The 12,859-nt window shown below is 43.0% G+C and overlaps 1 protein-coding gene across 1 annotated transcript in view; it reads left to right on the plus strand.

Annotated features, from left to right (window-relative positions):
• The window catches only part of DNAH3 (dynein axonemal heavy chain 3), a 483,492-nt gene that overhangs the window by 40,027 nt on the left and 430,606 nt on the right, over positions 1–12,859 (plus strand). Inside the window, exon 2 of the mRNA XM_040356847.1 lies at positions 10,546–10,644. Coding sequence (XP_040212781.1) covers positions 10,546–10,644 — 99 coding nt within the window. The remainder of the gene's footprint in view (positions 1–10,545; positions 10,645–12,859) is intronic.

The following is a 12,859-nucleotide window of genomic DNA, read 5'->3' on the forward strand; positions in this document are numbered from 1 at the left end:
CTGAAATGTAGTCATTAACTTGGTATGGTAACGTTTTTATTTCCTGCCAAAACTGTGTTTGCTTTTTTTTTTTTAAAGTTCGGAGTTCTAAAAGTATAAAAAGAAAAGGGAAATATACCAAAGGAATCGTCTGCAATGAGTGTTATCATTTTTGCCCTCCAAGCTCACATTGGTTTCTGTAAGTGCTGTAAGGTTTTCTCCAACAATCCAAAAATATACTGGATGGTCATTGATTTCTGCACACGTCGGCTCGTGAGGACATTACCTGATTGTAATAGGTTAGAGTAAAACACTGCAAAATATGGTAATAACATATGCATAAAAATAGATTCTTGTTACATCTGTGTTTAACCACTTAAGCCCCGGACCATTATGCAGCTTAAAGACCTGGGCACTTTTTGCGATTCGACACTGTGTCGCTTTAATTGACAATTGCGTGGTCTTGCGACGTGGCTCCCAAACAAAATTGGCATTCTTTTTTCCCCACAAATAGAGCTTTCTTTTGGTGGTATTTTATCACCTCTACAGTTTTTATTTTTTGCGCTATAAACAAAAATAGAGCGACAATTTTGAAAAAAAATCAATATTTTTTACTTTTTGCTATAATAAATATTCCCAAAAAATATATATATAAAAAACATATCTTTCCTCAGTTTAGGCCGATACGTATTCATCTACATATTTTTGGTAAAAAAAATAGCACTAAGGGTTTACTGATTGGTTTGCGCAAAATTTATAGCGCCTACCAAATAGGGGATAATTTTATTGCATTTTTATTAATAATTTTTTTTTCTAGTAATGGCGGCGATCAGCGATTTTTTTTTTTCGTGACTGCGACATTATGGCGGACACATTAGACACTTTTGACACTATTTTGGGACCATTGTAATTTTTACAGCGAACAGTGCTATAAAAATGCACTGGTTACTGTAAAAAAATACACTGGCAGTGAAGGGGTTAACCAGGAGGGGGGGCTGTAGGGGTTAAGTGTGACCTAATGTGTGTTTCTTACTGTGGGGGGAGTGGCTTAGCGTGTGACATGGGACAGGGAACAGACGATCAGAGACAGCCACACTAGGAAGCACGCGGAGAGGTTTGTTTACACTTACCTCTCCCCGTTCTTCCTCTCTGTGACCCAATCGCAGGACACCAGTGGCGATCGGGTCCGCTGTTCCCGCAGGGACAGTCACGGAGAAGAGGACCGGGTCGCGTGCGCGCCCCACGGCTGGACTCTTAAAGGGGACCTACATGTACGCCCTTGTGCCCAGCCGTGCCATTCTGCAGACATATATCTGCGTGCGGTGGTCCTCAAGTGGTTAAAGACCAGTCACACTTGAGTGTATTTTATATGCGCTTTCAGCATGTACAGTTTATACATGAATCAACCAAAAAATTCCAGAGCAAATATGGCCACAACAAAGGCACATGATCGAATGGTGTAATGCGTAGGGAGGGGCCGATGATGTCACTCCACAACTGGAAAATAGCGGAACGCCATCTTTGAGAAGTACCTTCTGGTCTTTTCATTAACCGCTTGCTGACCGTCTTACGTAGATTTACGTTGGCAGAATAGCACAGGCAGGCTTTAAACCTGCCCCCTAGTGGGCGCACCCGCCGCGGTCTCCTTGGCCGTGCCCACGGGACCCGCAGACTCAATGTCTGCTGGTGACCCACGATCGGGTCATGGAACGGCAGAACAGGGGGATGCCTTTGTAAACAAGGCATCTCCCTGTTCTGCCTGGTGACACCACACTGATCGTCTGTTCCCTCTCATCGGGAGCAGCGATCAGTGACATGTCACAGTAAGCCACGCCCCCTAACAGTTAGAATCACTCCCTAGGACACACTTAACCCCTTCCTCGCCCCTAGTGGTCACACTTATACAGTAATCAGTGCATTTTTATAGCACTGATCATTGTATGAATGTGAATGGTCCCAAAATAGTCAAAAGTGTCTGATGTGTTCACCATAATGTCGCAGTGACAATAAAATTCGCAGATTGCCGCCATAACAAGTAAATAAAAAAATAATAATAAAAATGCCAAAACTACCCCTATTTTGTAGACGCTATAACTTTTGCGCAAACCAATCAATATACGCTTAATGCAAATTTTTTTTACCAAAAATATGCAGAAGAATACGTATCGGCCTAAACTGAGAAAAAAAATACTTTTTTAAAACAAAATTGGGATATTTATTATATCAAAAAGTACAAAATATTGCTTTTTTTTTTTTAAATTGTCGCTCTATTTTTGTTTATAGCGCAAAAAAATAAAACTGCAGAGGAGACACTACTTTTATATCAAGACATCGCTTGTATATCAAGGCAAAATTTATGAAAACATTTTGCTTGTCTTGCAAAACGCTCTTAAACCAAGGTTTTACTGTATTCTGGAAAATGTTTACTGGCAATGTGTTTGCTTTTCTGTTCATCTATTTAAAATGTAACGAATTATAAATTCAACTCTTAATGCATGCCAAAATGAAGAATAAAAAATAAACTGATAGATCTAGCCTGTGGTTCATTTGATGAAGAATATACAAAACAACAATATCAGTAATGACTACAGTACTTGCCATAATTGGACAGCTGAGGCTCTAATTACTTTTTCGCTAGAATGGCAAAAGGGCAAAATCGGAGCATTTTGCACTGGACACAAAGAATTTCCCCAAGAACAGCAAAGCAAATGTAATGGTATTTTAACCACTTCCTTACTGGGCACTTAAACCCCCTTCCTGCCCAGAGCATTTTTTTGCGATTCGGCACTGCGTCGCTTTAACTGACAATTCGCACGATCGTGCGACGTGGCTCCCAAACAAAATTGACGTCCTTTTTTCCCCACAAATAGAGCTTTCTTTTGGTGGTATTTGATCACCTCTGCGGTTTTTATTTTTTGCGCTATAAACAAAAATAGAGCGACAATTTTGAAAAAAAAAAAAAAATTGTTTTACTTGTTGCTATAATAAATAGCTAAATTTTTTTTTTTTTATCCTCAGTCTAGGCCGATACGTATTCTACATATTTTTAGTAATGGCGGCGATCTGCGATTTTTATTGCGACTGCGACATTATGGCGGACACATCGGACACTTTTGGCACCATTCACATTTATACTGCAATCAGTGCTATAAATATGCACTAATTACTGTATAAATGTGACTGGCAGGGAAGGGGTTAACACTAAGGGGTGAGGAAGGGGTTAAATGTATTCCCTATATAGTCTTCTAACTGTGGGGGAAGGGGGGTGACTGGGGGAGGTGACCGATCTGTGTCTCTATGTACAAGAGACACAGATCGGTGTCACACTCCTCACTCCCTGACAGCACCGCTGTCTGTGAGAGCCGGGAATGAGAAATGATCTCATATGTAAACATATGAGATCATCTCTCATTGGCCGCACAGATCGCCTAGCAAACGGCCACTCTGATTGGCCGTTCACGGCCAGCACAGCAGTTCCCTGCTGCGCGCTCGGGAGCGCGGAAAGGGGCGGACGTCAAATGACGGCGCCCCAGAGAACTAGAACCACCCTGCGGCCGTATATAGTCGTACGGCCGTCGGGAAGTGGTTAAGCTTTTTACTTAATTGCATATTTAAATTTTTTGATCTCTGAAAGGCATGCAATACACTTAAAGTCAGATAGCTGGATTCAGATACGTTTACGCCGGCGTATCAGTAGATACGCCGTCGTAACTCTGAATTTACGCCGTTGTAAATGTAAGCGTATTCTGGAAACCAGATACGCTTAAATTAGGCTAAAATACAAGCGGCGTAAGTCTCCTACGCCGTCGTATCTTTGGGTGCATATTTACGCTGGCCGCTAGGTGGCGCTTCCATTGAGTTCTGCGTAGAATGACTAGATACGCCGATTCAGAAACGTACGTGCGCCCGTCGCAATTAGTTACGCTGTTTACGTTCGAGATACACCAGCGTAAAGATAAAGCTGCTCCCTAGGTGGCACAGCCCATGCAAGGTATGGACGTCGGGACAGGCCTATCTTTTTACGACGTTTGCGCAAGTCGTACACGAATCGGGCTGGACGTAATTTACGTTCACGTCGAAACGACGTACTTTGGAGCAATGCACACTGGGATATGGCCACGGACGGTGCATGCACCGTTCGTTAAAAATGTCAATCACGTCGGGTCACCAGTCATTAACTTAAAACACGCACCCCTGTTTGACAATTGAATTAGGCGCGCTTAGGCCGGCCCATTTACGATACGCCGCCGTAACTTAGGAGGCAAGTGCTTTGTGAATACAGCACTTGCCTCTCTGACTTACGGCGGCGTAGCGTATATGCGATACGCTACGCCGCCTCAAAGTTACGCCAGTGTATCTGAATCTAGCTAAGAGTATCTTTGGCTTGGTTGATTTTACTTGTTTCTCCATCTATAGATATTTTTTACGCAGGTATTATTTGTAAAAATGCAGAAAATCTATACGTTCATAAACTGTTCTTATAAACCAAGAAAGGTACCAATAAAACTACCCTATCTAAAAGCACCACTCTGCGCTTAGAGTGATGTGGTCACTGGGTAAATAAAACCGTAAATATGTGAATCTAAAACATATAGCTGCTGCTTAAAAAATCATAAATATGCATAAACAGCAATATTAAAACTCATTAATGTCCCAGAGTCCAAAATAACACTGTAGCAGCGCTTCGATCCAACCCCTGTTTGAAAGATTTTTAGAAGTGTATATAGGAGACAGTAGTGCAGCTGATGGGGATGATTGTGAAAAGCCAGAAAGTCTTTACAGCAGTGCTTCTTTCACCAAAGGACTAATCACCACGTGGGGGTATTTAAATGCCCCTTTGGGGATGCACTCACCAAAATGTAAATCTACTGAGCATCGAATCACTGTCGGCCTCCGCCACTATTGCTGCATTTTCCACCATAATCACCAGGTCCGCAATGCATGTAAGAAAATAAGAGGCCACATAGAGCAGTACCGTTTAAAAGTTTGTTGACAAAACCCTTAGTACCTCCTTATAAATATGCGTACCAAAAAGTTGAATAACACAATAAATTAAAATTGTGAGTGTGAATGCTCAGACTGTCATGACCCTGAAGACATCGGTTTACCAGTTCCTCTAACATCTTCCTGGTTCTCGGTCTGTGGAGCGCACGCGTCGCTTCCGGTTGTTCGAGGAGTCCCGTACTGACGCGTTTCGTCTCTTCCTGACTTCGTCTGAGGGCGTGACTCCCCACCATGACAACCGGCTTAAGGTATCCATCGCCCCCGCCCATCGCGTGACGTGAGATGCACTCTCGTACGTTCGGCAGCATCGCAACTACATGACGGAGGAAGTAAACGGTACTGCTCTATGTGGCCATTTATTTTCTCACATGCATTGCAGACCTGGTGACATTGGTGGAAAATGCAGCACTAACGGCAGAGGCTGACAGTGATTCGATGCTCAGTAGATTTACATTTTGGTGAGTGCATCCCCAAAAGGGCATTTAAATCCCCCCATGTGGTGATTAGTCCTTTGGTGAAAGCACTGCTGTAAGGACTTTCTGGCCTATCACATTCATCCCCATCAGCTGCACTACTGTTTCCTATATACACTTCTAAGAATCTTTCAAACGGGGGTTTGATCGAAGCGCTGCTACAGTGTTATTTTGGACCCTGGGACATTAATGAGTTTTAATATTACTGTTTATGCAAATTGTTCTTATAGTTTATAAAAAAATGTATGTACTGTAGGAGACAACATTCTGTACTTACATGCGTAATTACAAGCTTAGCTTGTTACAGAACCTAACAAATATTGACATTTAATAACTCGCTTATCACTGGGAGATTCATAAATTATTAATATGCTGACTTCCTGAGATTTTATTGAAACATATATTTAAACCCGTAATCCAGGAAACTGCTTATGTTACTTTCTGCTGTGTTAACAAATGTTTATTGCATTCTAAAGTTCTAAAACTTCCCTGGGGATTATTTATGCATGTTGATGATATCTCTGTTGGTACATAATGGTGGGGTTTTGTTCAGCGTATGATATCTGGTTGTGTAAGTGAGGGGCGACTACAAACCGTTATGTGACTTGATGATTTGTTTTATAGTGTGTATTAATTAGAAGCATAATATACAGCCAACATGTTTTTTTTTTAGGGGATATATCCTCCCCGTTCTTCAGGGCTAAGATAAAAGAACAGTAAACAATCAAAAAATTGTAAAAACCTCTGCGATAAAAGCATAGTTGGGGTGCTAAATACGGATTGATAACGGAATAAAGAAGATACCGTTATCTCAGTGCAGCCCTGTCTTATGATATGTGATCAAACGTGGTCAAAACATAAAATGCGTGACAAAACCAATATTAAAATAACAAATTCTTACAATAAAATATTCACTTAAATAACATGCATAATGTCCTTTGTTATAAATGAATGCCATTAATCAATCGGTGAGTGCTGTATAGTCCTCCTATGTAGTCTGTGTGGCTGAAATAATTAGTGCTGATATATAAATATGCCAAAGATGTTATTCATATCCTAATTAAATTCATGTAAATTGTGGGGCTGATGACGTCAAGCCGCATTGACAGGACATTTTTTACTTAGCGAGTATAATGTGGACAACACACACGTAGATGTGTTCCCCAACGCAAATGTGGAATATATATCTATTTTAATTATTATTATAATATTAGATCCTACTAAATATTTATGTAAGTAATTTGTATATATTAGTTTGGGAATGTTTACTCTTGGTCCACAATAGGTTTACACTGTACTCCTGAGTATATTTATAAATGTTCTTTCCACCTGCATTTCTTAGTCTACTGTAAATTTAACTTTTGTTCTATATACTTGAAAAACTTTAATAAAATAAAATAAAATAAGATTGAGAAAATGATTTACGCCAGGATAATCTTAAGGCCCGTACACACGATCTTACTTTTTGACAACAAACCTCAGACGGACCTGTTTTTGCAGACAATCCGTCCGTGTGTACGCTCCATCGAACAAACTTTTTCGCTTTTTCACCAGACAAATGTTCGCTGTGTGAACAGACAAACTTTCCGGCAACAAATGTCCTACGTCGGCTAATCCGATCGTGTGTACAAAAGTCCATCGGACTAAAGTCCAAAGTACAAACGCGTATGCTCAGAACCAATGCTAAAGATCAGACAACAATAGCACAAGTTGTCCAAAGGGTGGCGGTAAATCTATTACGTCACTACGTTCCTGTTTGTTGGCTGAAAAAGTTCTATCGTGTGTATGCATACCAAGTTCACGGCCAACACCCTTCGGAGCAAAATCCACGGAAAAGTCAGATGGAAGTCCGATCGTGTGTATGAGGCTTGAATTTGAGTTTTGGTGGCAGAATTATGATATGATGGAGGATGGAGATGGACTGAATTCCTGAGATAATTGGATCTGGAGAAACATCTGAACTCACACCTACCTGGTTTAAAGGGAAACGCATTTTTTGACCAAACATTAATTTAGGTCAAATACTGTGGGTATATAAATGTGTCAGTGAAGGGAAGAGCGCAACAATCATGAGTTAAATACATAGGGGCAGATCCACATACATCGGCGTATTTTTGCGACGGGCGTAGCGTATCTAAGATACACTACGCCGCCGTAACTTACTTTTTTTTTTTTGGAATCCTCAAAGAATTCGTGCCGTAAGTTACGGCGGTGTAGTGTATCTTTGGCAGCATAAGGGCGCGCAATTCAAATGGATGTGATGGGGGCGTGTTTTATGTAAATACGTTGTGACCCGACGTAAACAACGTTTTTTTGAACGGCGCATGCGCCGTCCGTGGGGGTATCCCAGTGCGCATGCTCTAAATTAAACCGGAACAAGCCAATGTTTACGACGGTGACGTCATTCTACGCAAATCCCTATTTGCGAACGACTTACGCAAACGACATAAAAATTTCAAAATTTGACGCGGGAACGACGGCCATACTTAACATTGAGTACGCCTCATAATAGCAGGGGTAACTATACGCCGGAAAAAGCCGAACGCAAACGACGTAAAAAAATGCGCCGACCGGACGTACGTTCGTGGATCGCCGTAACTAGCTAATTTGCATACTCGAAGCGGAATTAGACGGAAACGCCACCTAGCGGCCGGCGGAAAAATGCACCTAAGATCCGACGGCGTACTAAGACGTACGGCTGTCGGATCGATCCCAGATGCAGTCGTATCTTGTTTTGTAGATACAAAACAAAGATACGACGCGGGAACTTTAAAATTACGTGGCGTATCAATAGATACGCCGGCGTAATTCTTTTGTGGATCTGCCCCATAGATTGCACATTAATTGATCAATTTGCATGAACTAATTAGGATATGAATAACATCTTTGGAACATTTATATGTCACCACTAATTCTTTGAGACTACATAGGAGGACTATACAACACTTACTGATTGACTAATGACATTTTTTTTATAAAGAACGACAATATGTATGTTATTTAACTACTTCCCGACCTCCGCATGTAAATGTACGTCCACAATATGGCACGTACAGGCACATGGGCGTTAATGTACGTCCTTGCCTATTAGCGGGTGGGGGGTCCGATCGGGACCCCCCCGCTACATGCGGCGGTCGGGTTCGCTCGGGGAGCGATCCGGGACCACGGCGCGGCTATTTGTTTATAGCCGCTCCGTCGCGATCGCTCCCCGGAGCTGAAGAACGGGGAGAGCCGTATGTAAACACGGCTTCCCCGTGCTTCACTATGGCGGCGCATCGATCGTGTCATCCCCTTTATAGGGGAGACACAATCGATGACGTCAGTCCTACAGCCACACCCCCTACAGTTGTAAACACACACTAGGTGCACCCTAACTCCTACAGCGCCACCTGTGGTTAACTCCCAAACTGCAACTGTCATTTTCACAATAAAGAATGCAATTTAAATGCTAAATTTTTTGCTGTGAAAATGACAATGGTCCCAAAAATGTGATCGCCGCCATTAAAACTATCCCCTGTTTTGTAAACGCTATAAATTTTGTGCAAACCAATCGATAAACGCTTATTGCGATTTTTGTTTACTAAAAATAGGTCGAAAAATACGTATCGGCCTAAACTGAGGGAAAAAAATGTTTTTATATATGTTTTTGGGGGATATTTATTATAGCAAAAAGTAAAAAATATTGCATTTTTTTCAAAATTGTCGCTCTATTTTTGTTTATAGCGCAAAAACGAAAAAACGCAGATGTGATCAAATACCACCAAAAGAAAGCTCTATTTGTGGGGAAAAAAGGACGCCAATTTTGTTTGGGAGCCACGTCGCACGACCGCGCAATTGTCTGTTAAAGCGACGCAGTTCCGAACTGTAAAAACACCTTGGGTCTTTAGGCTGCATGTTGGTCCGGGGCTTAAGTGGTTAAAGTGGATGTATACCCTCTCCTATACCCAGTAAAGTGAACAGCCTCAGATGATACACAGAGATGAAACAAATCTCCCAACATAAGTTTTACATGTATATTTGCTGTCTACAGCTTACTATATTCTTTAGAATTCTAACATCGTGTTTTTGACAGGCACTCCCTCCCACTTCAGAATTTCTTGCTTAGACAAAAATTATGCCACTCGCCCTGCCCCCTCCCAACAGCCTCCTGGAACATGTCACACGCCCCAGGAGGTTGCATGGCCAGTCCCCCGGTGCCTTGCGATCTCGCACATGAGCGGTAGAGTGCCAGTTGTAAAAAAAAGAACCAGCTACAGGAAGACGGCGCTGGACTCCAGGAACTGGTAAGTACCTAATTTTAAAAAGTCAGCAACTATGGTATTTGCAGCTGCTGACTTAAAGGGGTTGTAAAGGAATTTGTTTTCCCTAAATGGCTTCCTTTACCTTAGTGCAGTCCTCCTTCGCTTACCTCACCCTTAAATTTATGCTTTTAACTGTCCTTATTTCTTCTGAGAAATGCTCACTTCCTGTTCTTCAGTCTGTAACGACACACAGTAATGCGAGGCTTTCTTCCCGGTGTGGAGAAAGCCTCTTGGGGGGAGGGGCGAGCAGGAGTGTCAGGACACTCTCTACTTTGCAGATAGAGAAAGGAGCTGTGTGTTAGTGGGCGTCCTGACACTCCTGCTCGCCCCCTCCCCCCTCAAGAGGATTTCTCCACACCAGGAAGAAAGCCTTGCATTACGATGGTGAGTTACAGACAGAAGAACAGGAAGTGAGGATTTCTCAGAAGAAATAAGGACATTTAAAAGCAAAATTGAAGGATGAGGTAAGTGAAGGAGGACTGCACTAAGGTAAAGGAAGATATTTAGGGAAATCCAATTTTTCCTTTATAACCCCTTTAAACTTTAAAAGGTGAAGTTCCTCTAAGTTTTAGTCTGTAGTATTTTTTTCTTGCCATATTGGAATTGCTTTCTTTCTAATTAAACCCTTTCTTATTCTCATATGACTTATTTTATATATATATATATAATGCCATTTGTTGTTCCAGGGTACAGTTTTTTTTTTTTTCATTTTTAAATAACTTTTTTTACATTATTATTCTTTGACCTTGCTGATATTGTAGTAATGTAAATAACATTTTTATTTTCAGCCAAAGATGGACTCCAAACACAACATGAGCTTCAACAAAGGACTCTCAGGGTTACTTCCTTTGCCTGAAATAACAAAAGAGCCATCAGACTTATATCAGGTCTGTAGAGCAAATCTAAGTTATATTTTATTTGTAAGAACTTAAACTGTTCTACACTTTTTCCAAATTCGAAGGCCAGTCAAAGTCACAAAAATAGAAATTTAGGAATTTATTGTGTAGTCCAGTAGGCACCAGAGTTTTATCCCGCGTACTATGTATTTTGACAGACCTAGTAAGACATGTTTACTTACAATTCTGTGTAAGGATGCCTGTAATGAGGCTGTGGCTGTTAGAGCATAGAGCTCTGGAGTGGAAGGTAGAAAGAGCATTTCTACTAAGAATAAAAACATACTTAAAGCAGAATCTCAGCCTCCTGGAAGTGACGTGTAGTTCTGTGAGCTCAGATTGTGTAAGAAGGTATCCCTTGGGCAGTGGCAAAGCTAGATATTCTTTCACCTAGGGCAAAGACTCCCCCACCAGAAGAGGATGGTGTCAGTAGGGCAGAGGGTGGTGTCAGTAGGAAAGTCATATATATATATATATTTTTTTTTTACAATTTTATTATTTTTTAATAATAGTCTCACAGATCTGTGTAAACCCCAGCACAATATTAACAAAATTAAAATAAAACTTCCATTACAAATGATTTTGCTTACACTGAAAATACTCAAAGCTAACATTTTATCTAAACCTATCTTAAAGAAGACCTTCATTAAAATAGTAAGGGGCTGCTTAACTACTATAAACTGTTGAGACAATTACCACTTCGGTGAGAAATACTGTATGTAATGTACAATATAGTGCAGGAGTGTGTAATGTACTATATAGTGTATATAGTGCAGGAGTGTGTAATGTACAATATAGTTTATATAGTGCAGGAGTGTGTAAAACTGGCCATAGATGTTTTGATTTTTCACAACTCCCCCGCCTCCTCTTAGCTCAGTCCACACAGCCCCTCCCCCTTCCCTCCCCATCTCAGCCCACATAGCTCCCCCTCCCCAGCTTGGCTCACACAGTCCTCCCCTGCCTGAACAGCCCCCCACCCTCCAAACTCAGTCCTCACAGCTCCCCGCTCAGTTTTCAGACCCCCTTCCCATCTCACTCTGCACAGCCCCCCCCAAGCTCAGTCTGCACAGCCTCCCCATCTCTGTCTACACAGCCCTCCCCATTTCTGTCTACACAGCCCTCCCCATCTCAGTCTACACAGCCCTCCCCATCTCAGTCTACACAGCCCTCCCCATCTCAGTCTACACAGCCCTCCCCATCTCAGTCTACACAGCCCTCCCCATCTCAGTCTACACAGCCCTCCCCATCTCAGTCTACACAGCCCTCCCCATCTCAATCTACACAGCCCTCCCCATCTCAGTCTACACAGCCCTCCCCTTCTCAGTCTACACAGCCCTCCCCATCTCAGTCTACACAGCCCTCCCCATCTCAGTCTACACAGCCCTCCCCATCTCAGTCTACACAGCCCTCCCCATCTCAGTCTACACAGCCCTCCCCATCTCAGTCTACACAGCCCTCCCCATCTCAATCTACACAGCCCTCCCCATCTCAATCTACACAGCCCTCCCCATCTCAGTCTACACAGCCCTCCCCTTCTCAGTCTACACAGCCCTCCCCATCTCAGTCTACACAGCCCTCCCCATCTCAGTCTACACAGCCCTCCCCATCTCAGTCTACACAGCCCTCCCCATCTCAGTCTTTACAGCCCTCCCCATCTCAGTCTACACAGCCCTCCCCATCTCAGTCTACACAGCCCTCCCCATCTCAATCTACACAGCCCTCCCCATCTCAGTCTACACAGCCCTCCCCTTTCTCAGTCTACACAGCCCTCCCCATCTCAGTCTGCACAGCCTCCCTATCTTACTCTGCGCAACCCTCTCAGTTCAGTCTGCACAACCTACCAGATCAGTCGGCACAGTGCCATCTTCCTATGCACAGTGCCATCTTCCTCTGCACAGTCCCCCCAGCTTGGTCTGCACAGTCCCCCCAGCTTGGTCTGCACATTCCCCCCAGCTTGGTCTGCACATTCCCCCCAGCTTGGTCTGCACATTCCCCCCAGCTTGGTCTGCACAGTCCCCCCAGCTTGGTCTGCACAGTCCCCCCAGCTTGGTCTGCACATTCCCCCCAGCTTGGTCTGCACATTCCCCCCAGCTTGGTCTGCACATTCCCCCCAGCTTGGTCTGCACAGTCCCCCCAGCTCGGTCTGCGCAGCCCCCCTGCTTACTCTGCACAGCCCCCAGCTTACTCTGCACAGACCCCCCAACTCAGT

Source organism: Rana temporaria, chromosome 6 (genome assembly GCF_905171775.1).
Source record: "Rana temporaria chromosome 6, aRanTem1.1, whole genome shotgun sequence".
NCBI classification, from domain to species: Eukaryota; Metazoa; Chordata; class Amphibia; order Anura; family Ranidae; genus Rana; species Rana temporaria.